Source organism: Harpia harpyja, chromosome 21 (assembly GCF_026419915.1).
Source record: "Harpia harpyja isolate bHarHar1 chromosome 21, bHarHar1 primary haplotype, whole genome shotgun sequence".
NCBI lineage: Eukaryota > Metazoa > Chordata > Aves > Accipitriformes > Accipitridae > Harpia > Harpia harpyja.
In genome coordinates this window covers 18,914,495-18,934,084 of record NC_068960.1, presented here as the reverse complement: position 1 = coordinate 18,934,084, position 19,590 = coordinate 18,914,495, and the positions used below count along the sequence as shown (strand labels likewise).

Sequence of the window (19,590 nt, the reverse complement as noted above, 5' to 3'; positions counted from 1 at the left end):
CCAGAGCTTCGACCTCTGCCGTTGGTGGGAAGTCTCGTGGGACAGCAGATCCTCCCCTCCCTGCCTGCTGCCTGCTCTGTGCTCCAGCACTGAAGTCAGAGCCTCTGGAGCAAGGCTCATCCCACCAGCTCATGTGAGTGTGGTCCCGGTGAGGGAGCTGCAGCCCACTTCACAGCCGCATCCAGTGCAAGCACTGCTGGAGCCCAAGTTAATGCAAAGCAGAGAAATCCAGCTGCCAGAGCCCTGCATTCCCCACATTGGGTTTTCCCCTAACCCAAACTCCAAGCTGGTGTATGGACACTCATGCCTCAGGAGACCACATTTAGAAAGACCTTCCCTTTCCTTTCTGGATCTTCCCACCTCAGCTGTACTCTTTTCCAACTTGCATACATACTGTAGCCCCACCTATTTCATGGTTTCACACATATAAGACTTTTGCCCTCCCTGTTTTGTTTTAATGAGGGCTGATAAAATGTACTCTCCAGTTCAGGAAGGGGGTGAGGAGACAGAGTATTTCCCTCTAAGAGTGTCCCTGCCGTCAGCATTTTTCACCTAGCCAGTTTTACAAAGCTGATGCTTGTCCTGATTTTATAAACTCATGCAGCCCACGACCTGCAGCTTGGGAATCTTCCCACTGGCTGGCTGGGCACAGCACCCACTGGGTGCCCCAGCAAGATCAATGTGCCCACTGCACACTGACACCCTTCACTTCCAGCTGCAACGTGCCACAAGACATCCTCTCCCCAGGACATGTCACATCCCCTTCCCACCCCATCTTGCTGATAGCCATGTGAATTCTGCAGAGGTTTTAGCTGCAGCAAGATACAGAGTCTGGGAATCTATTTATAACCTGTATTTCCCACAGATTCATTTCCTGGAGTCTTTGCTCCAAAGAAATGACAACAAGAGTTGAAGAAGGATCTTTGGATATTTATGCATTTTTGCAGCAGCATAGCAACATCCTCAGGCTTACACTGGAAATATTGGGAGGTTTTCCTCTTCCTTGGCTCAAACAAGAACAGTTTGGGACCCACGGGAGAGTGTGAATCAGTTCCTCGGTCTTTAAGGTATCTCCCCAGAACCTGAAGAGTTTGTATAGGACATTACCCTGGTACATACAGGGAGAATTTTCCTATGTCAACTCAGCAGATAGCACTAATCTCCATGGGCAGCACACAGGAGGAGCGTAATATAATAAAGAAAGTGTGGGTAGGTTTATTAGTGATGAAGTTTATCTTCTTTCTTTGCTTCTTGGTGCTCAAAGTGTGACGCCTACTTGAATTTTAACCCTAGGAAGTCCTACCATGATGGACTATGGGCAAGGTTTTCAAAGAGCTTTAGGCACCCAGCAGGAGATTCAAGTGCCTGGATGGCTATTTTTATTAGCCTACAGGTATTTGACAGTTGGGCTCTCAGTAAAAAAGAAATATGGATTGCAGAATATCACCTGGCACCTGTCAACCTAAGCAATGAGGGCTGACACTGTAACTTCCCCTACATCCATGCAAAATGCCTCATCACTGCAGGTACTGAAAATAACTGGCAGCAGAGCTGTGACCTTGTGCATTGCACAGGTATTTTAACCTGCATATCTTTTGTAAATAAATCCTAAAGTAATAATTTACACCAGTTTAAATGTTACTTAGCCTGTGTATCATGTCATGGTACCCAGCATTTTCCCAGCAAGCAATGTCATGAAGTAGAACTATAGTTCAGACGCTGTTAGCTTAAAATCCAATGTCCTGTGCCAACTGTGCCAGATCAGGTCTGTACTGGGTCGGGGCTCATTGCTACATGAACAGAATATGAACAGAGCTGCTGTCAGTGAAAAGAATCAGATATAAATACCTTGGATTTTTTCCTCAACTGGGTTTGCCAGATGATCCACTGGAAAGCCAACCACCCACAACAGAAGGTATGAACTGATTTACCCAGCAGCTGCCCTGTTGCAAGACTCACCAGAAGGCGAGGCAGCAGGAGTCCATAGTGGAGGTGTGGACGGGAGTACGAGAGGGGCTATCCATTGCAGGGAGGGAGCTCTTACAGCAGCTAGGCTGTTATGTCAAACGTAGGCATGCTTTAAGCCCCAAGGATCATCAGCAGAGTGGTTTTATCTGTGTCAGGAAGTTTCTGCTATCCACCTGCTAATTATCACCTCACCCCAACTCTTGCGCCATGGTTTCACTCCACAGCTTAACTGGTGCAGTGCTTGCTGCAGTTGGAAGGGGCAGTTACAGTTTTGCCCTCTCCACCTCACGGCATGCTGACCCTCCGAATTTTGTGGTGGTGGCAGCACTTGCCTAACCTTGATCTTGACTCAGAGGCAACATGCAAATGGTCATCTGTCCTTCTTCTTCCCAGTGAGGTGCAGGTTTCTTGGGTTTCGGGGGGTCTTCATTTTTAGCGCTTCTAAACCACAGAGACTTGATGCAAAAGCTAGCGGCATCAGCAGTGCTGCTCTAGCGGGCTTCAGGCCTCAGGTAACTATCCTGGATTACAGCAGTCTGATCCCCTTTTTGGTTGTTTTTAATTGATTAAATGTCAACAGCATCCAGGTGCCTAACGAGATCTATAATTCATCGCCCAGGCTGTGTTCTTCCAGAGCACCAGGAGATGCTGGCAGCTGCAGCTACAGCAGCACTCGGCCCTCTGCTGAGTTAAAGTAAAACTGCATCTCCGTGGCCATTCCCATCCAGCAGCAAACCACCCCGTGCAGAGTCACTATGCAGCATCAGGCTGCACCCCTCTCGGACGTCCCAGCTGAGACGGACTTTTAAACCTTATCAGGAGAAAACTACGGCGATAATTCTGCCAAAAGAAGGGAAACACAAGAAGCTTCATGCACTTGGAGTCTGACATGAAGCAATCTATTCAGCCCAAAATATCTTAGGGACTTGTTGTTTGCTCCAAAGCACAAATTATAGCAAATCCACATATTCTTAGTCAAGCCCCTATTTGTCCAACAAGCAAATCCAGTGGGAACCTTGCAGAAGGAAAAGGCAGTCGATCTGGAGAAGCAGCTGTCTGAAACCAAGCCCTTGTCCCACTGCTGCGCTCCCCGGGGAGGGGCTCAGAGCATTACAGCTGTTGAAGTATTTTCTGAGTGTTTGATATTCCTGTTAGCCCTGCTGAGCCCACGTAGGCACAGGAGAGCAGGCTGGACTCTGTCTTGGCTCGTGCCTCAAAAGCAGAATTGTTTACAGTGTTTTGATGGTGAACTCACACTTATTTGCAAGATATGCAGCAGGAAGGGGCCAGCCTAATTTTCAGATTCTGTTACAAAGTCTGTAGAAAGAAAAATCATTCTTTGCACGTGCCAGACGTGCAAATTACACCTGGAAGTATGTTGTGATGGTGACTGTGGAAGCCCACAATGCGCCATGTGATCGATTCCATGATTTTATTGATATGTTTGTAATGTTTTATAAGGGGTTTTAAAGTCCTGTCTCCATGAGTCACCTGGAATTCTCATCTTTTTCTCTTTAGAAGACTCTGTGGCCACAGAGAAATCACAAACATCTCAACCTGAAGATTCAGCCCTCAAAGGCAAAGAACCACTTCTTTCCTACTTTCTATATTTTTGTTATTTTTTATTCTGCTGTGCAAGGGGGAGGACTGGAGTCCTGCTCCTCAGCTGGCTGAAACAGGTACGGCTGAGTGCCAGCCATGGGCACTTTTGGAGAACTGCACTCCACAGTTTGCCTCTCCACAACAATAGCTGTATTCCTGACAGGATCCCAGCAGCATTCAGCTATCAACAGAGATTGTGTTATGACTAGGCAGCTTCCACAGGCGCAGAACAAGGCAGATTCCTCCCTCAATCAAAAAAAACCACAAATTTGCCTCTTTGCTGATGCAAACCAAAGGCAGCAGAAGCAGAGTGTGATGTCTCTGCCGGGGTGCTGGGCTGTTGGCCCCTCCGCTCTCCCTGCGCTAGCCCAGCACGCCTGGGGATCCCCACAAGGCCCCCGTCCGTGGGCAGGACACGGAGCAGGCTGAAGCACAGCACCTGTGATGGTCGAACTTTAATCTCCAGCCTCTGTGGGCCTTGTGCAGCAGGTCCCGGGGGGCTCCAGTTCCCACAGCGACGGGTGGTGGGCTGACCACTGCGTGTTGTCAGGTGGCTCCACCTCAACGGCCAGCCACAGCGAAAGCCGAGAGAAATAAAATCTCGTTTATGCTCTGACCCTCAGGAGGGAGCGGACAGAAGAAGCTGCTGGGACGGCTCTGCTCTGCGAGCGCTTTTTTAGCCCCCTCCAGAGGTCGGCCGGCTGCCCTCAGAGAGGCGCGGCCCGGGAGGAGAGGGAAGCGCTGAACCCATCTGAGGAAAAAACGGCCTCCCCGGGTCAAGCGGGGCCCGGGGAATCTCCGGCACCCGGCCGGCCGCCCCTGGGCAGGCACAGAAGCCCTCACAGCCCGGGACTGCGGGCGGAGCGGGGGCTCCGCCGCGGCGCCGCTCCCGCCCTTCTCCTCAGCGCCCTCCCGGCCGCGCGCAGGGACACGCCCCGCCCCGCAGGTCCTGGCAGGGCGATAAGCAGCGCGAGTGCCGGCGCTGGGTTTAGCGGGTTTCGCCGCGGCGGCGCGCAGAGCGGGCCGGACCGGAGCGACGCGGCCCATGCTGCCTGCGGGCTGCGGCCGGCGGTGAGAGCGGGGCGGCGGTGGGGGGTGACGGGGCGGCCGGCCGGCCGGCGTGTCGCTGATGGCGCTGGGCCTTGCAGGGCGGCGGCGGCGCTGGCGGCGGCGCTGGGCGAAGGCGCGGAGCGGCGGCGGGAGCTGGAGCAACGGACGGCGCGGAGCCGGGCCCTCCTGCGGTGCTGGTGAGTGGGGCCCCGCGCCGGGCCGGGCCCGACCCCCGCCCCGCGGGCTCCCCCGGGCGGCCCTGCCCCGAACCTGGGCCGGGAGGGTAGGCGGTGGGGCCCGGGCGGCCTCGGCCGGGGATCCGGGGTCCCTGGTGCCGGCAGGGTGGGCGCTTGTGTCCCCGCAGCCGTGTCGGAGACCCCATGGGCCGTGGGGGGAAGCTGAAGCCCTCGGGGCACAGCAATGCTGGCCCTTGGCCCTGTGTTTCTTCCCACCCCAGGGGCAGTGAGGAAGACGAGCAGTCGCAGCCGGAGGCCGGCTCCAGCAGCAGACGTGGTGAGCGCTTCCCTCCCGGCCTGGTGTCTCCTCCTGTCACACGGGCCCTGGGCCTGACTGGGATTGAGCCAGCTTCGGTGTTACAAGTTCTTCCAGTGCTCTGCATCGACTTGAAGCCCCCCCTCTACCTTTTTCCTCCCACTTTCCTCCTTGGTGTTAGTGTGGAGTCATGCCACAGTAACCAAGGCCAGTGATGAAGTGTCTGCGGGCCTGACCGGGATGTGGTGATTGTCAGTTGTTGATGAAGGGGTGGTTGACTTGGGAGAACTGCCTCCTCCTGTGACTCGCATTCATCCTGGGCTTCAAGGCTTTTGGCAAGCCTGCCTGCATCCTCTTTGTAGTTGCTGTGGGAGTGGGAGTGTGGCCAAAATGCCCACTACACCATTCAGTGGGTTGCGTTTCCTTCTGTGGCACCTGGAAGAGCAAATTAGTGTAGAGACAAATGGGGAAGATCCAGGTTTGGACCTTCTGATATGCCTTTTTCTCTTGCAGAGAACAGGCCTTCGCCCAAGGAGCTGGAGGAGCTGGAGTTGCTGAACAGGGCCTTAGAGAAGGCACTGAAAGTTAGGAAAAGCATCTTGAAAAGTCCATTAGAGGCTCAGGGAGCTACAGGAGAGACATCTGCAGGTGAGGGACCTACTCCCAAGAATGCTGAAGAGCAGCAAGTGCCTGTACCTGTTGAGGATGTTCCTGAGGACACAAAGGTGAGAGCTGTAAGCAAAAAGCCTGCCTCTTTGAAGAAGCCCTCTCCATACCAGCTAAGAGCCCCTTATAGGACTGAACCAGATGTGAAAAAACTGCAAAGGAAAGCCCCAGCCAGGTGTGTTTCTCAAGGTTCCAGGACAGCTGGGAAGAGCTCCTCAAAAGGGGTGGCTTGCAAACAAGGAAGGAGTCATAGGACAGTAATCTGTGCCAGTGACAGAGAGGTCCCTGCTCCAGCTGAACCCCAGAAGATACCTGGCTTGTCTAGATCTGCCCTGAATGAGCAGCAAAGCTTTTCCATAGGGGATTCAGCTGGGGGAAAGAACTCTGTAGCCGCTGGCAAGCGGTTATCTGATGGAGGGAAGAAAAGTTGTGGTTTCCTGGGAGAGTCCAGCAAAAAGGAGGACCCTACAACTGAAGGTGCATTGGGAAGGAGCACCTCACCTCGGACGGTCACCCTGCAGGAAAAGGGGTAAGTGCTGAGAGATGGGCACGTCTGTCTTGTGCTTGACATTGACTAGCACATCTGCAAAGCCTGGTCTCTCCTACTGCTCTGTAGGACCCAGCTTGGTTTCACTGCTCCTCAGATCCTTCTCAAGAGGAAGGATCCTTTAGAGTTTAAACGCCTTTATTGTGATTGAGTAAGTGTTTTAATTTTAAGGGCTTACTCTTGGATGGCTGGGACTTTGAAAGTCTTTTAATTAAGACTTTTGATATTTCATAGCCTCCTGTGACTGTTTTGGAAAGCTGTCTCTGTATAGAGCTTTCTTGAGCCTTAGTTTTCCTCTGAGTGCACTTTCTATTATAGCTTATTGATTTTTTTTTTTTTTTTTTTAAACACAGTAATACATAATGCATGAATTCTCTCTCTCTCCCTCCCTCTCACTTCCCACCCCCCCCCCCCCCCCCCAGTGCTATTTGGAGAGATGGCATCTGGGTTTAATACTATCCCCTTTAACCTGTAAGATACTGCCTGTGTAACTACACAAATCAGTATTGACTAGAATGCAGTTGTTTCAAGTGTTTGGTGTACAAAGAATTATGAAGTGGATGTTACTGGGATTCTCTGTGGAAAAGTGGCTTTGCATTCAGACCAGTCTGTCTTGTTTAAATAATTTCTATATTCTTTTCTGTGTACGCTTTGCTTTAAAGAAACAGTGAAGTTCAGATCTGATACGTGCCTGTCCCTGAAAATTTTTGAAAAATAGTTCTCAGCTGCCACAACTCAGCTCTTGTGTTTGTCCAGGGAGGAAATTATCACTGTTCATGTGGTGTTGGAACGGACACAGGATACTGAGTGGCAGTTGCTGGGGGAACAGGAATCTGGATTCAAAAGTTTATTTACTTAAAATCCCAACTGTGGTCTTGCGTTCATAGTCTACATGTGATTCTAGCTATAACTGCCAACCCACATGTTTTTGCAATAACAAGTTAGGGATTATTCTACTTTAGGGTTAAGATGCATATTCCCAGTGGAAGCTGAAATGTCCCTTTCCCATTTCTTTGAGTGTGATATGGCGCTAGGCAAAGCTGCCTTGTCATGCTCAGGTATGGCAACAGAGTCAGGGAGATCTGCTTATGCTCACATCCGTATTGATCAGCTTACTTGAAGATGTTGTTTCCATGTCTGTATTCTGCCTTGTCAGGGCTTTGCTCCCAGCTTCTCACCTTGGATGAACCTCTCATGGCTGGTGGTAGGATGCAGGAGCTCTCCCAAGTCAGCTCAGTGACGCTTGTGGAAATGAATGAGCAGACTGATCCTCCTTCCTTGAGGATAGGCTGAAGGCAGTGGTGGATTCAATCTCCAGGGTTGCTGACATCTTCCATTACAGCTAAATTAATTTCAAATTTAGACAAAATGTTATTTTCCCTGTTTGATGATATGGCTCCGCTGCTCTCCAGCAGTCAGGATTGATGCTTCTCTTGTTTTGCAGATGCCAGCTGAAGCTACCCCTTCCCTACAGGAAAGCCTATTCCAGGAATTCCAGGTAAGCCCAGCCTGATCAGTCCAGTCCAGAACTACCCTCTGCTTAAGGGCTGTGAGGAAGGATCAGATGGGGGAGACCTGGCTGGTTTGTGGGCCATGGGGAGGCACTGACCCCACAGTGTGTGGGGCCTGAACTCGGAGCAAGAGGAGTGGTCCGATACAGCATGCCTCTGCAAGGCTGTTTCTGAGGATATGTGTTTCATGTTATTCTAGCCACTAGTATTACTTTTGTTTTCAGAGTGCTAATCCCTGTTAATCCCTGAGTTGTAAAGGTACTGGAATGCTTTAATCATGGGTTTAACAGTGCTGCAGAAGTCTCTGCTGATACTGTATACTTGTTGAAGGCAGGAAGCCCTGTGGGGCGGGTGCCTGTATAGCCTGTGCGATGAAAGAGTTTCCCAGCCAGTTGCTGACCTGAACTGCTGGGGCACCTCTCTAGCCTGGAAGCACTGTGGCTCTGTTTGAGGCTGATTCCTGGTGATGAACTCTCTTAGAGCCAGTTAAAATGTTACCACACCGATGGTGCAAGTGGTTGGGTTTCTGGTGAACTCTGTGCTCTAGTCCATTCTCCAGCCCTCTGGAAGGGTTTTCCACCATTTACTTTGAGGAATCTTGCCATAATTCAGCAGATTTCTCATTATGAGGTTTGTCCAGATATTAACTTTGAACCCTCTCTTAAATCTAGCGATAGCTCCTTGTGCTACTCTCAAGAATTCCTCCTCCTCTTGGGAACTGTCATTTATCAGACACCAGTTTGTTAGTTGCCCTTCAGTGAGTTGTAAAGACTTGATTTCCTTAATTTTCACTTGCAAATTGAGCCTTTTGGCATCCTAATCACTCTGTAATTTTACACTCTTCACTATTACTTTCAACTCAGTGACAGATTGAAAATAACGTTTGCTCTAAAGATCCCTTATAGAAGGAATGCATCTTGTCTGGTAACTTCTGTTCTTTTCTGTTCTGTTAACCTTGCTATTTCTCTGTATAATCTGTTTCTGAAAACTGCAGTTTCTATCACGATTTATAAGATCCATTTGTATGGAGAGAAGACACATGCACGCTCAGGTTAGACTGCACTGCATAACTATTTTAAGCTTCCTCCTGATGGCTCTCACTTACTGTGGCAGGTTTAGGGAGACTTGCTGAGATGTACTGGCTCTTTAAAGCAGTCCTTTACTTAAAGGATATTATGGGGACTGTGCATTGGTGGGGGTGTCGAACTCTGTAAGTGAAATGCACTTCTCTGGTAGCGCTATTATTTGTGTAACACTTTCTTTTAAAAACTGGAGTCCGATACAACATCCTGGCCAGCTTACTCATGGTACCGTCCTTAAACTTCTATGTTTTGTGTCCCCGATACTGACACACTGCTGTCATGCTTCTTGTCAAACATACCACTTTGTGAAAAGAAAAAAAAAAAAAAAAGGACTAAAGGAGAGTCTTGAGGAAGTTTGGCATATGAAGGAATCACTGTGGTAAAAGCTAGGGTGAGAATTTTTCCTGTCTGCTCTTCTTTTTGTACACATTTGCTAACAGAGTAAATGTACAGAAACGCAAACAACTTGCCCCTGAAGAAAGGAAGGGAAGATTTGTTGTTTCCTATAGGATAAAAACATAAGTAGGGTGCTACAACAGAATTAGTGATGTGCTGCAAGTTCACATTCTGCTTATAGAAGTGTGTTGTCTCTCTTCTGATGGATGTAAATCCTTCCCTCAAAACAAGTTGAGAGAAATAACATGGGTGGTTTACAGTGTCTAATGCTTTCTGCAGGGTGTCCTTGTTGATGTAATACCAGCTGTCAAAAATGAGGGGGGAATGGCTAGTAAATAACGTGTAAAAGAGAGGGGTGAGGAAGATGCTTGTATTTGAAGTGCTGATATGCCGTATTGGTGTGTCACAGCTGTCCCATGGGTACAATGGAGCAAAACTCCTCCACCTCCTGCCCCTTTTGAATTTCAGGGCATGGGAGAGATGTCGTCTCTGCCAAACAAGTGCAGATGCAGCAGCTGCAAGGAACCGTTTTATAGAGAGGATCCAGACCACTGTATCCTTTCTCAGCTCACCGCCCCCTTCCACAAGCACGTAGTGCAGTGCAGCAGGCACTGGGTGCAATCACTCTGCAGTGTGCTCCCATCTGGAGAGAGTTATGCCTCCAATAACAGGAGTTCAGGCTGGGTCTCTAGGAAGTGTTTTTTTCATAGTGCAGCTCTTGAGCAGTCATAAAACTTTTGATCCAGACAAACAAGGCCAAAAGGCAAACATGCCATACACAGCTGTGCTGTCCTCGCCTTCCCCCTGCAATGCCACTTCACAGGCTGCTTGCCCTCTGCCTCTTCCCCTGATCCCAGCTAGCCTGGCCCAGGGCTTGGGGTAGCACACAGAGCTGGTGGTGTGAAACCTTCCTTAAGCTGCTGCTGTTTGAGTTTTGTTCAACAATGCTGGCCTTCAGTCCTGCAGAGATAGAGGAGGAATTAAAGGTCCTCCAGGATGTCCCCTCCCTTCTGAGCCAGTATGTGGAAGCTGAGCCTGCAGGTAAGGAGAAAAAAAGGGGGGTGGAAGGGGCAGAAAGTGGAATAAGGATGATTTCAGTGGGCTCCAGTTTCATGTGTCTTGTATTCTTGGCACATGCTGGACATGAGGGATAGGAGCATTCTCTGCCTCAAATGAGGGCTGGTGAACCCAAGGCCACTCTAGAAACTGGTATTTGGGGGGGACGGTTTCAGTATGCTCATGCCTGCTGGTTTTCCTCTGCTTCTCTTCTAGACCATCCCACTCTGGAAAGAGAGTATGAAAGCCTTCTAACCTTGGAGGGTTTGCAAACCACAGTTTCCCAGTGCCTGCATAAGCTGCAGCTTCTGCGAGCAGGTGAGCCAGTCCCGGTTTTTGTAGTCAGGTATGAACATGGCCAGCTGTGCACAGAACACTGTAGACCAACATAATTTTTCTTCTGGCTATTCTTAATGGTAATGTAGCATGTAAAATTCTCTGGTGGCAAAGCAAGCCATGGTATCTGTTTGCCACCCATCTGTGTTCAGGAGAGGCTTGAGACTTTTAACTGCTGCAATTCAGGAGGGCTGGTGAGGGAGCTGTTGAGAGGTGGGGGAGACTGTGTGCCATAGCTTAAGATGTCCTGATTGTGCCATGTTGAGGAGCTTACCCTGACTAATACAGTGTCATTAGTCATTCATTTCTAGGAACAGTAAGTAGATCACAAATTCTGCAAGTACAGATTTAACTTGTATATTCCTGCCTCCTGCAAATTCTTCCACCCTGGCAGCTATGGAGTCCCAGATGAGGCTGCGCCCAGACTGCACTGGGGACATAGGAAGCTGCTCTGCAGCCTGTGTTCCTCCCAGGGGACAGATGTGTGACAGTGCAGGCATCCTGGCTGTGCCTCTCCTTTGTTACTCCAGTTTCCAGGAGCTGAGGGACCTGTTTGCCTTGAAGCTGCAAGTGTCAATGCTGCACCAAGAAATTGCCTTACAAAAGGTAAGTCTTTAAAAGTGTTAGTGCTGCTGGGTAGGGGAAGAAAAGGGCAGTTATGGGGAAACAACTGGCATATGGGGTCTTGATGGGCAAGTAACAGCACAGCAAGCTCTCCCAGTGATGTTTCTATGTTTATACCTGGTGTGCAATTCGCATCAGTGCCTCGCTTACTTTGTAGCTGAATGGACTTACTTTTTTTGTTAGGGCCAGAGCAGAGACCTTTAAATGTCTGACCCTCTCCTGATAAGACTTTTTTTTTTTAAGCTACTCTGAAAGAATTTGGCAGTGGAGGATGTTGTTGCTAATGCCTGGAGACCCGTTTTGGCAGCCCTTTACAGTCCCATTAGGGCACTCGCTCTCATTCTCTCCTGTGTGACCTCCAGCTAGTGAGTTCCTCTGCTGTCTGTTCCTTTCCTTTTAAGTCTCAAACCATTGTGCTGCTAATCTTGACTTTACTGTTCTGAGACTGCCTGGAGGTCAGTCTCTCCATCAGCCTGAGCAGAGCGCTTGCTGCACAGGGATCATTCGTTCTTCTTGACCAACAGCAGTAAAGGGCAGAGAAGATCTGTGAAACCACATCTACTCCTTTGCTGTCGACCTGAATGATAGAGGCTTTGGAAAAGCCATTTTTTGTAAGCCAGGGAAGAGTTACTCATAACTGGCAGCACTCCTCCCTCTGGCTGAAGATAGATTGCTGCCTTTTTCAAATGGGACTTTAGTGCTATAATCCTGAATTATGGATTGTGAGGGTTTTGATTTTTATCTGCCCAAAATGAAGTAGTGACCAAAGCCTGCTGCCTGATGCTTCCTTGACTGACTCAATTTCCTCTGCACATATATCTAAATAGGTGCTTTGTGCTGGGTGAGCTCTGAGTATCTGAAGCACCTCTGTGCAGAGAGTGCGAGGTAGGTGAAATTCTTGGGGACAGGTGAAGTGAATGTACTTGGTACAAGATAAATACCCTGGGAAAGGATGTCTGTATTTCTGCGTCAAGCCTGTCCATTGCCTTCCTATGGAGGAAGGCCAAGAATCATAGAAAGTCCTGGTAGGAATTAGCCTGTCTTTGATGGTGAAGGTCTGTTTCCTCTATTCTTACGCATCAGAAGTGGACCAGGCAGATGGAAGAGAAGGGGCTTTCTCTTAGGAAGTGGAGCAGTGCAGCACTCCTTCATGTGCCAACTTTCCCCTTAGGTAGCTTTCCTGTCTGCAGCTCTTAACTCTTCCCAGAGAGTAGCAACTATGTCTTGTTTCCCTGTCCCTGTGCAGAGATTTATGGAGAACAGGAAAGGGACCCCCCCTGCAGATGCCCTATACTCTATTCTGTTTGGGTCTTCCTTTGTTTCCACCACTGAAAAATGCTTTGAGGGAGGTGACTGACGTGGAGTTCGTTGTCCACCCTTCTCCTGGGAAGGCAGTGTGTACAGTAGGCTGTGTGGTTTTTAATGTGCAGACTGCTCAGACTTCATTAGCTGATGCCAGCTGAAAAAAAAAAAAAAAATCCCAGGCAAAATGTCTTTCTGAGCATTAACTCAAGAGTGGGGCACTAAAGGCTAACTTTTGTCCTTTGATTGGGAGTTCACCTGTGCTTGAGTTGTCAGTCACAGTCATAATCCCAGAGCTTTGTGCTGTTAATTATGCTGCAACAGGCCAGTGGGTTGTTTGAGAGCATGAACTGAGAGCACAAGCTAGGCTTAATAAACCAGAGGCCAGGCCAGGGAATGTTGGACAGCTTTAGCATCCCCTGTAGCCTGTGCTGCTGGGGAGGCATGCGGCTTTGTTCTGTTTGGGCTGGCGTTGGCCACTTGCCTGTCTGTCTTGGATTAATGTGGCCCAACTGGGAGGTGCCGGAACAGTTGTGAGTGAAGGGTTGAACTTACTGTTACATGAGTAAGTGCTTCACTGTGTGGTTGCAGAGCTCCTGAATCAACATCAGCTTCAGCTTCTTGCAGGATGCTGATCTCATCTGAACACTGGGCCATCTCTGCAGCAGAGGAAAAGCGCTGCCATTTATCTTGCTGCTTTAGGAACGCTGGGTGGCTGCTAGTTTACTTCATGAGCAGAGGATGAACACCTCTGCGGTTGTTAAATATGACAAAAGAAAGTAGCTGTCTATCTATTAGCATGTTATTAGTCATACTGCTCTGGTTAGATTTCACTTGTTATGCAGCCACTTCACTTCATGGAATCCTAAAAGTGCAAGCTGGCTCTGGTGACATGTCTCCTTTGCTCCTGCCCAGGTCATGATGGCAGAACTCCTGCCTGTCCTGGAGTCCAGGCTCTACCCAGAGGCCTCTGCAGCTCAGCTGTATCGGGCGATTTACACGCAGCTCTGTGAAGGAGGCAAGCGATTCCCTGTGCTGGTGAGAGACGAGCTGGTGGACTGATCTGGTGGGAACCTCCTACTAGCTGTTCACATAACCAGAGACAGTTTTAAGCAATAAATATTTTCAATTAACTTTTTCACTCTGCCTGTTTGTCCAACTAAATTTCAGGGGTTTGTTTGGGGTTTTTTTTCTTCTTTTTTCTTTTATATCACTTTTATGACCTGCTAACTCTGAGATTTTGTGAAGCCCCTTCAGAGCTTCATAGACACTGGTTTTGGCTTTTCTTCCAAGGTCTGTCTCTCTGGCTAGCTCTGGATTCTTGGCTGCCTCAGTTGGGACACCAGGCTCCTATATGCAGACAGTGTAGCAGGCAATAAAACATGGACCTGTGTTCAGCTCTGAGGCCCCCAACATAAGAAGGACATGGACCTGTTGGAGCGAGTCCAGAGGAGGGTCATGAAGATGATCAGAGGGCTGGAGCACCTCTCCTATGAAGACAGGCTGAGAGAGTTGGGGTTCAGCCTGGAGAAGAGAAGGCTCTGGGGAGACCTTATAGCAGCCTTCCAGTACCTAAAGGGGGCCTACAGGAAAGATGGGGAGGGACTTTTTACAAGGGCATGTAGTGATAGGGTAAGGGGTAATGGCTTTAAACTGAAAGAGGGTAGATTTAGATTAGATGTAAGGAAGAAGTTCTTTAGTGTGAGAGTGATGAGGCACTGGTGCAGGTTGCCCAGAGAAATTGTGGATGCCCCATCCCTGGAAGTGTTCAAGGCCAGGTTGGATGGGGCTTTGAGCAACCTGGTCTAGTGGAAGGTGTCCCTGCCCATGGCGGGTGGGTTGGAACTAGATGGTCTTTAAGGTCCCTTCCAAGCCAAACCATTCTATGATTTATACTGATCAGGTAGCCACTGTATTGTGGTGCACAGCCTTCCAGCATCTGAAAATCCAGAGAACCTGAGCTGCTCCTTCCCTATTACTCTGTTCACCAGTTGGCATATAACCACCATTACAGTGGTCACTGTCTAATATTCACTGACCAACAGTGTTTTCGATGTCTTCATCCACAGCAGCCTGGGCCGCATGCAGTAGTGCCTCTTTTGCAATTACTCTGGTTTGTGGGTACCTGCTCTGAGCTGACTGCTGCCTGGGCTGCGGTCAGCTGGAGCAGTCCCTTCTCATCAGCCTGTCAGTCACATCGCTGCTCAGTTCAGGAATCCTTCAGGCAGCTTCACGACTTTCCAGGCTCTTTTGTAAGGACTTACACCTAGCCTACAACTGAAATATTTTTGCTATGTCATCTTATCTGGTGATTGTGCCTGAAGCAGCAGTCTAAGAAGGGTTGGGCTATCTGCACTTGAGAGATATCAGGGAATCCAGCTGCAGGAGGAGGGAGCTGATCCAGCAGCCCGGTAGATGGCACTCGGCCCTTTGCCTTACTGCTCAACCTGTGCCGGTAGCTTCTGGAGGAGCAGTCTTCCAGAGGGACTAATGCAATGTCCTGCTTGGCTATGGAAAATACAGATTCTATGGCAATTCTGACCTTGACACCATGGGAAAGTTCCACCTTCAGTTCCTCCTGCATCTTAGGTTTTTGCTTGTAATCCCCAAATCCCCTGGCATTTCTGTGTGACAAAGCAAAGCTTTAGAGTCATGTGGAATACCTCTGCTTGTGAGCACTTTGAAGCCCATTTAGGGAGGGGCCACTGTGTACCACTGCTTATTACAGTTTGATTTGCACCATATCTCTTAGCTGGACTAGGACTGCTTGGGGGAGTTTAGGTCTTAGCAGTGCTGACAGTGGTCATTATTTTTTCCTTCTGTTTTTTTTCAAGGCCAGAGGTAGTTGTCTGTTTCTTCTGAACGTTTGGCCCTTTCTGACCCTCAGAATTCACTGAAAATCATGTAAATAATAGATGAAAATCAGCATCCTTTACTTTGACTTTTTTTTTTTATTGCATAGCATTCAGTTCTTTGTGGATGGTAATGATTTCCCATGGAGTCTGCAGTCAGGGCAGGAGCTTGTCTTCTTCCCCACTGCATTGTGCAGAGGAGTCCTGTGTGGTTTACATCTGCATGGTCTACTGCAGAAACCATGCTGTGGTCAACAGCACTGGAGGATTGCAATGTAACGATTAAAAGGCTGGTTATAGGAGCAAACACTGCCTCCTAAATTAACGTGGTCATATGCCATGGGCATTAACATCTGCATGTTTGAATTTTAGAAATGACATTTGGTATTGTTAATTATCGTGCTGTTATCCATAACTTGTGTCTGTAAGCGCTGCATGAGTCATGGAGCATCTGCTTCTTTGCACAGAGCAGTCCAGTGTAAATTGGCAGTAACTTCACTGCCACAGCAAGGACTGCGTAAGAGTGAAAGGACTGTGAAAAAGAGACTGAGTCCACAAAAATGGGTTCGCAGGGGTTGTTACAAGCTCAAAAGGCAAGCTGACACCATAGGAGGGGTGCAGAAAGGGAGTACAGCTCCCAGTGTGATGACTGGCAGCTAGCTGGGTTGTTTTGTGCCTCTGGGTGCAGTGTAGTTTTATTACTCTTCCTACACCATGCGAGAGGCATTTTATAATTTTCATAGATGTGTAAGACTTTAAATCATTGGAATGACTCACTTTTTCAAATGAGTCTTGTGCTATAGCAAAGATAAAGATTCAATAGCAACTTAACTGAGTGGTTGGGGAGTCTTTTTCGTTATAAAATGTGCCATTGTTATAGAAAGAAATTATGCTGGTACATCAAATTGAGATGAGGAGAAAAGAAAGACAAAAGGTAGTATTTGTGGTGCCAGGGGATAGTATTACAAAAATACAGGAAATGAGCAGTATTTTTGGAAAGTGACAGATGATACCACTGTTGTGTAGACATGAGCTGAAACAAAGCACAGTGAGGGTCAGGGAGGATTAGTAGCTCTTATTCCTTCTTTGTCCCCTACAGTAGAGTCTTAAAAGGTTTTTGTTCTTTCACTGCTGAAGGATGTGAAGCTGGATCACTGGGAGGAGACAGTTTTTTACTTTTCTTTCCAGAATCTGTGACTTTAAGCATTTCCAGCTGCTAATGGTTTGTCTTTTCCACCAGCTTCCTTCTTTCCTTCCCCTGTGCGACTTCTCCACTTACTGTTTTTGTTTTTGCAAATCCGCTTGACCAGTGGAAAGACAGAGGCAGTGCCGCTGTTAGTGCACACTGCAATCAGTAGACCCTCTTGCAGGATTTCACACGCACTAGTTGTCTTTGGTTAGTTCTGGATGTTCATTGTGTTGAAATCTTCAAGGGGTTTATCCTGCAGATATCAGATGTTATCCTGATGTTATCAGATGTGCCACCAAGTGCTTGCTACAGCTGCCTGCTTGGGAGATACAGCATGTAGCAACTAAACAGTGTGGCTTTAGGGATATTCTCCATCTAAAACAGAAGTAATTTGAGTCTTGGTAAGAAAGAAGGCATATCTCACCAAGAGTGGTGTGGAGGCATGTCCTCCTGCCTCTTTCAACCCTTTTGAGGCATCTAGCAGCGTGTGAGCAGTGGTAGAGCATAACAACCTGTGACCTGCTGAAACAACTGCATATACAGCATGAGCTGCAGCATCCCACCCTGGGGGAAAGGGCAGGAGGAACTCCCCAGCCACCTGGGCCAGAAGCACGGATTATGGTTTGGAGAGGCAAAACCAGATGAACTGTGTGAGGGATAAGGGAATTTTAGCAGCGAGAAGTTGAAGATGGTAAGTGTTGATCTGGGGGGGAAAACTCCCAGCTCGCTCTGTAGATGACAAATTTGCTGTCGGTGTTATTCTCCAAATGAGCTTTCTGTGAGCTCCAGAGAGCAGGTTACTTAGTTTAAAAACTATATGTAGTCAAGCCTGAAGCATTAACACCTGAATCAGCAACTTCTCAGGCAGCATGCACTGTCGTGCCAGTCAAGGGTTTCTAGAAAGAGCAATGGTGCTGTAAAACGCTGAGACAGAAAGCTTGTATTTGTAGTAGAAGTATTGGGGGGAGCTATATATCCTCACTCTTTTTTTTTTTTTTTTTACTCAAACCAATCTCTGCCTGAGCTACAGAATTCAGCATGAGCTTGGGATTTCCAGCTGAAGCTTTGCTGGGAAATTTTGTCTGCTTCTGATAAATCTGAAAGTGATATTGTTGAGTTACATGTGAGTGCAAACCACGCTGGGGGTGCTGAACGCGGGTAACGCAGGATGCATAGCGCTCCTCCAGACAGTCCCAGGGTGTCTAATTCTCAGTACACTGTAAGCAATGAGTTGGAAATGCTTTAATAGCCCTGTGTAGGCCAGGAGAAGGGGCCAACATGGATTTTTTGCAGGCAGGCAGCCAGTTCACGGCTGCACATTTCCAGTCCTGAGTCCTAGCACCAGGTGGGGTCGCTGAGAGGCTGTAGCAGATGATGGATCTGACACCAGGGGCTCTTTGCTTTTTATCTGTAAAACGGAGATTGATATTATTTCGCTTGCTCATTAGCTTGATTTTGCCACATCTATGCTCTCTGGAAAAAGGCGTCTTGTTTTTCTGTTTTGTTTTTTTTTTTTTTAAAACATATACACTGGGACTGGCGCAGTTGACATCTGGTTTCACTGGATGCTTCCTAGTCCTCCTTCACTTCCATTAAAAACAATCTCACAAAACAAAAACCTTAATCATGACTCAGTCTGACATGAAAACAGTTCATTAAATAGGTATTAAAATGTCTATTTTCTACCATGCAGATCAAATACTATTTTTGTAACATCAAAACCACCATCCAGAAGAAAAGATCTATCATCTTGTTTTTAATTTGTGAAGAAAGAAGGGTTTTAGCATTGTAATCAAGAAAAATCTATTACTTGTTAATTAATCTGAGCCCAATTAGAAAGCAGAGGGCAGGAAGCAGTGTCCCACATATGCCAGGGTATAAAGAACTGGTAATGAGAGGGGGGGGAAAAATTAAAACTGAGTTTTGAACTGTAATTTCAGAAGGCGAGAAATTACAGCAGTCGGCTATTTAGGCTTGCAAACGGAGATGTTTGACTTATTTTTAGACAGAACAAGAAAGATAATCAGTGGATCTGGAGTTCGGATAGGAAAAAGCAAATAGAAGCAAGCTCTGAGTCAGTGGAGGAGACTGACCCTGGAGAAAAGCCTGTCTGAAATCTTCCCTCCTGGTTTCTGAGAACACAAACTCCCAGCTGTGCTAACACCTACTGGTTAGGCTTTTTTTCAGCCCTTGCAGATTATAGTGGGAAACAATTTATTAGTCTCATTTTATCTCCAGTTTAAGAAGAAAATAAGGGAGACTTAATGCACACATTCAAGTCAGTAAGACTTCAAAGTAGGGTTGCTTTATCCACCACAAATTAAGTTGTGTTGTAAATTACGTTGCACTGCACCTCTGTAGCACCTTATCATCCTTTTTCCTCTGTTAAAACTATTGCACCACATCTGTTGATGCAGCTGGCACAGCCTTGTAGCTTTGGAATTTGGAAAAGTGCATTATCTGAAGATGTCACCCTTTTGGGTTTTTTCCTGCTTCCAGTTCTAAATTTCAGAATATACAACACTTCTTGCTTTTGAGATGAAGTCTCTTATAGGATGTGTTAGCTCTAAACCTTGCTTTTGAAATTGTTGGGCAGCTCAGTGCCATCATGCAAGGCGATGGGCATCTGCAGTTCTCACTGCCTTCGGGAGGAATTGAGTCTTTGGTACCAACCAGACACATGAACACACAGAATGAGGGAGCACAAGAATGATAATTAAAAAAAAAAAAAACCAACCCCCAAAAAACCAAACAACCCCAAACACAAAAACCACCTTTAAAAAAAATATTGAAACCATAAACAGTCTACACTGCTTTAATTACGATTGTGTGCTGGCTGCGTAATGGGACAGAATTCACATTACTGGATGCAGGGATGAATCGGGCATAGTATTTTGTATATTTTTAACAAGTTTGG

The 19,590-nt window shown here is 47.7% G+C and overlaps 1 protein-coding gene across 3 annotated transcripts; it reads left to right on the top strand.

Moving 5' to 3' along the window:
* Positions 1-4,592: 4,592 nt before the first annotated feature.
* On the top strand, positions 4,593-13,765 carry TEDC2 (tubulin epsilon and delta complex 2). 3 transcript variants are annotated; one of them, XM_052773062.1, is made up of 10 exons: positions 4,593-4,641; positions 4,719-4,817; positions 5,078-5,133; positions 5,626-6,307; positions 7,770-7,823; positions 9,783-9,867; positions 10,247-10,355; positions 10,587-10,688; positions 11,101-11,312; positions 13,548-13,765. In XM_052773062.1, the coding sequence occupies exons 1-10, from the start codon at positions 4,616-4,618 to the stop codon at positions 13,692-13,694; spliced, it is 1,572 nt and encodes a 523-aa protein (XP_052629022.1). In that variant the 5' UTR covers positions 4,593-4,615; the 3' UTR covers positions 13,695-13,765. The 3 variants fall into 3 exon arrangements, with proteins under 3 accessions (XP_052629022.1, XP_052629024.1, XP_052629023.1); XM_052773064.1 differs by lacking the exon at positions 9,783-9,867 and having other exon boundaries at positions 10,273-10,355; XM_052773063.1 differs by lacking the exons at positions 4,593-4,641; positions 5,078-5,133 and having other exon boundaries at positions 4,686-4,817.
* The last annotated feature ends 5,825 nt before the right edge of the window (positions 13,766-19,590 follow it).

Bases quoted from the DNA above. Each gene is read 5' to 3' on its own strand.
- TEDC2 (XM_052773062.1), top strand. From the start codon at position 4,616: ATGCTGCCTGCGGGCTGCGGCCGGCG. The intron at 4,642-4,718 runs GTGAGAGCGGGG...TGGGCCTTGCAG, and splicing joins CCTGCGGGCTGCGGCCGGCG to GGCGGCGGCGGCGCTGGCGG. The intron at 10,356-10,586 runs GTAAGGAGAAAA...CTTCTCTTCTAG, and splicing joins TGTGGAAGCTGAGCCTGCAG to ACCATCCCACTCTGGAAAGA.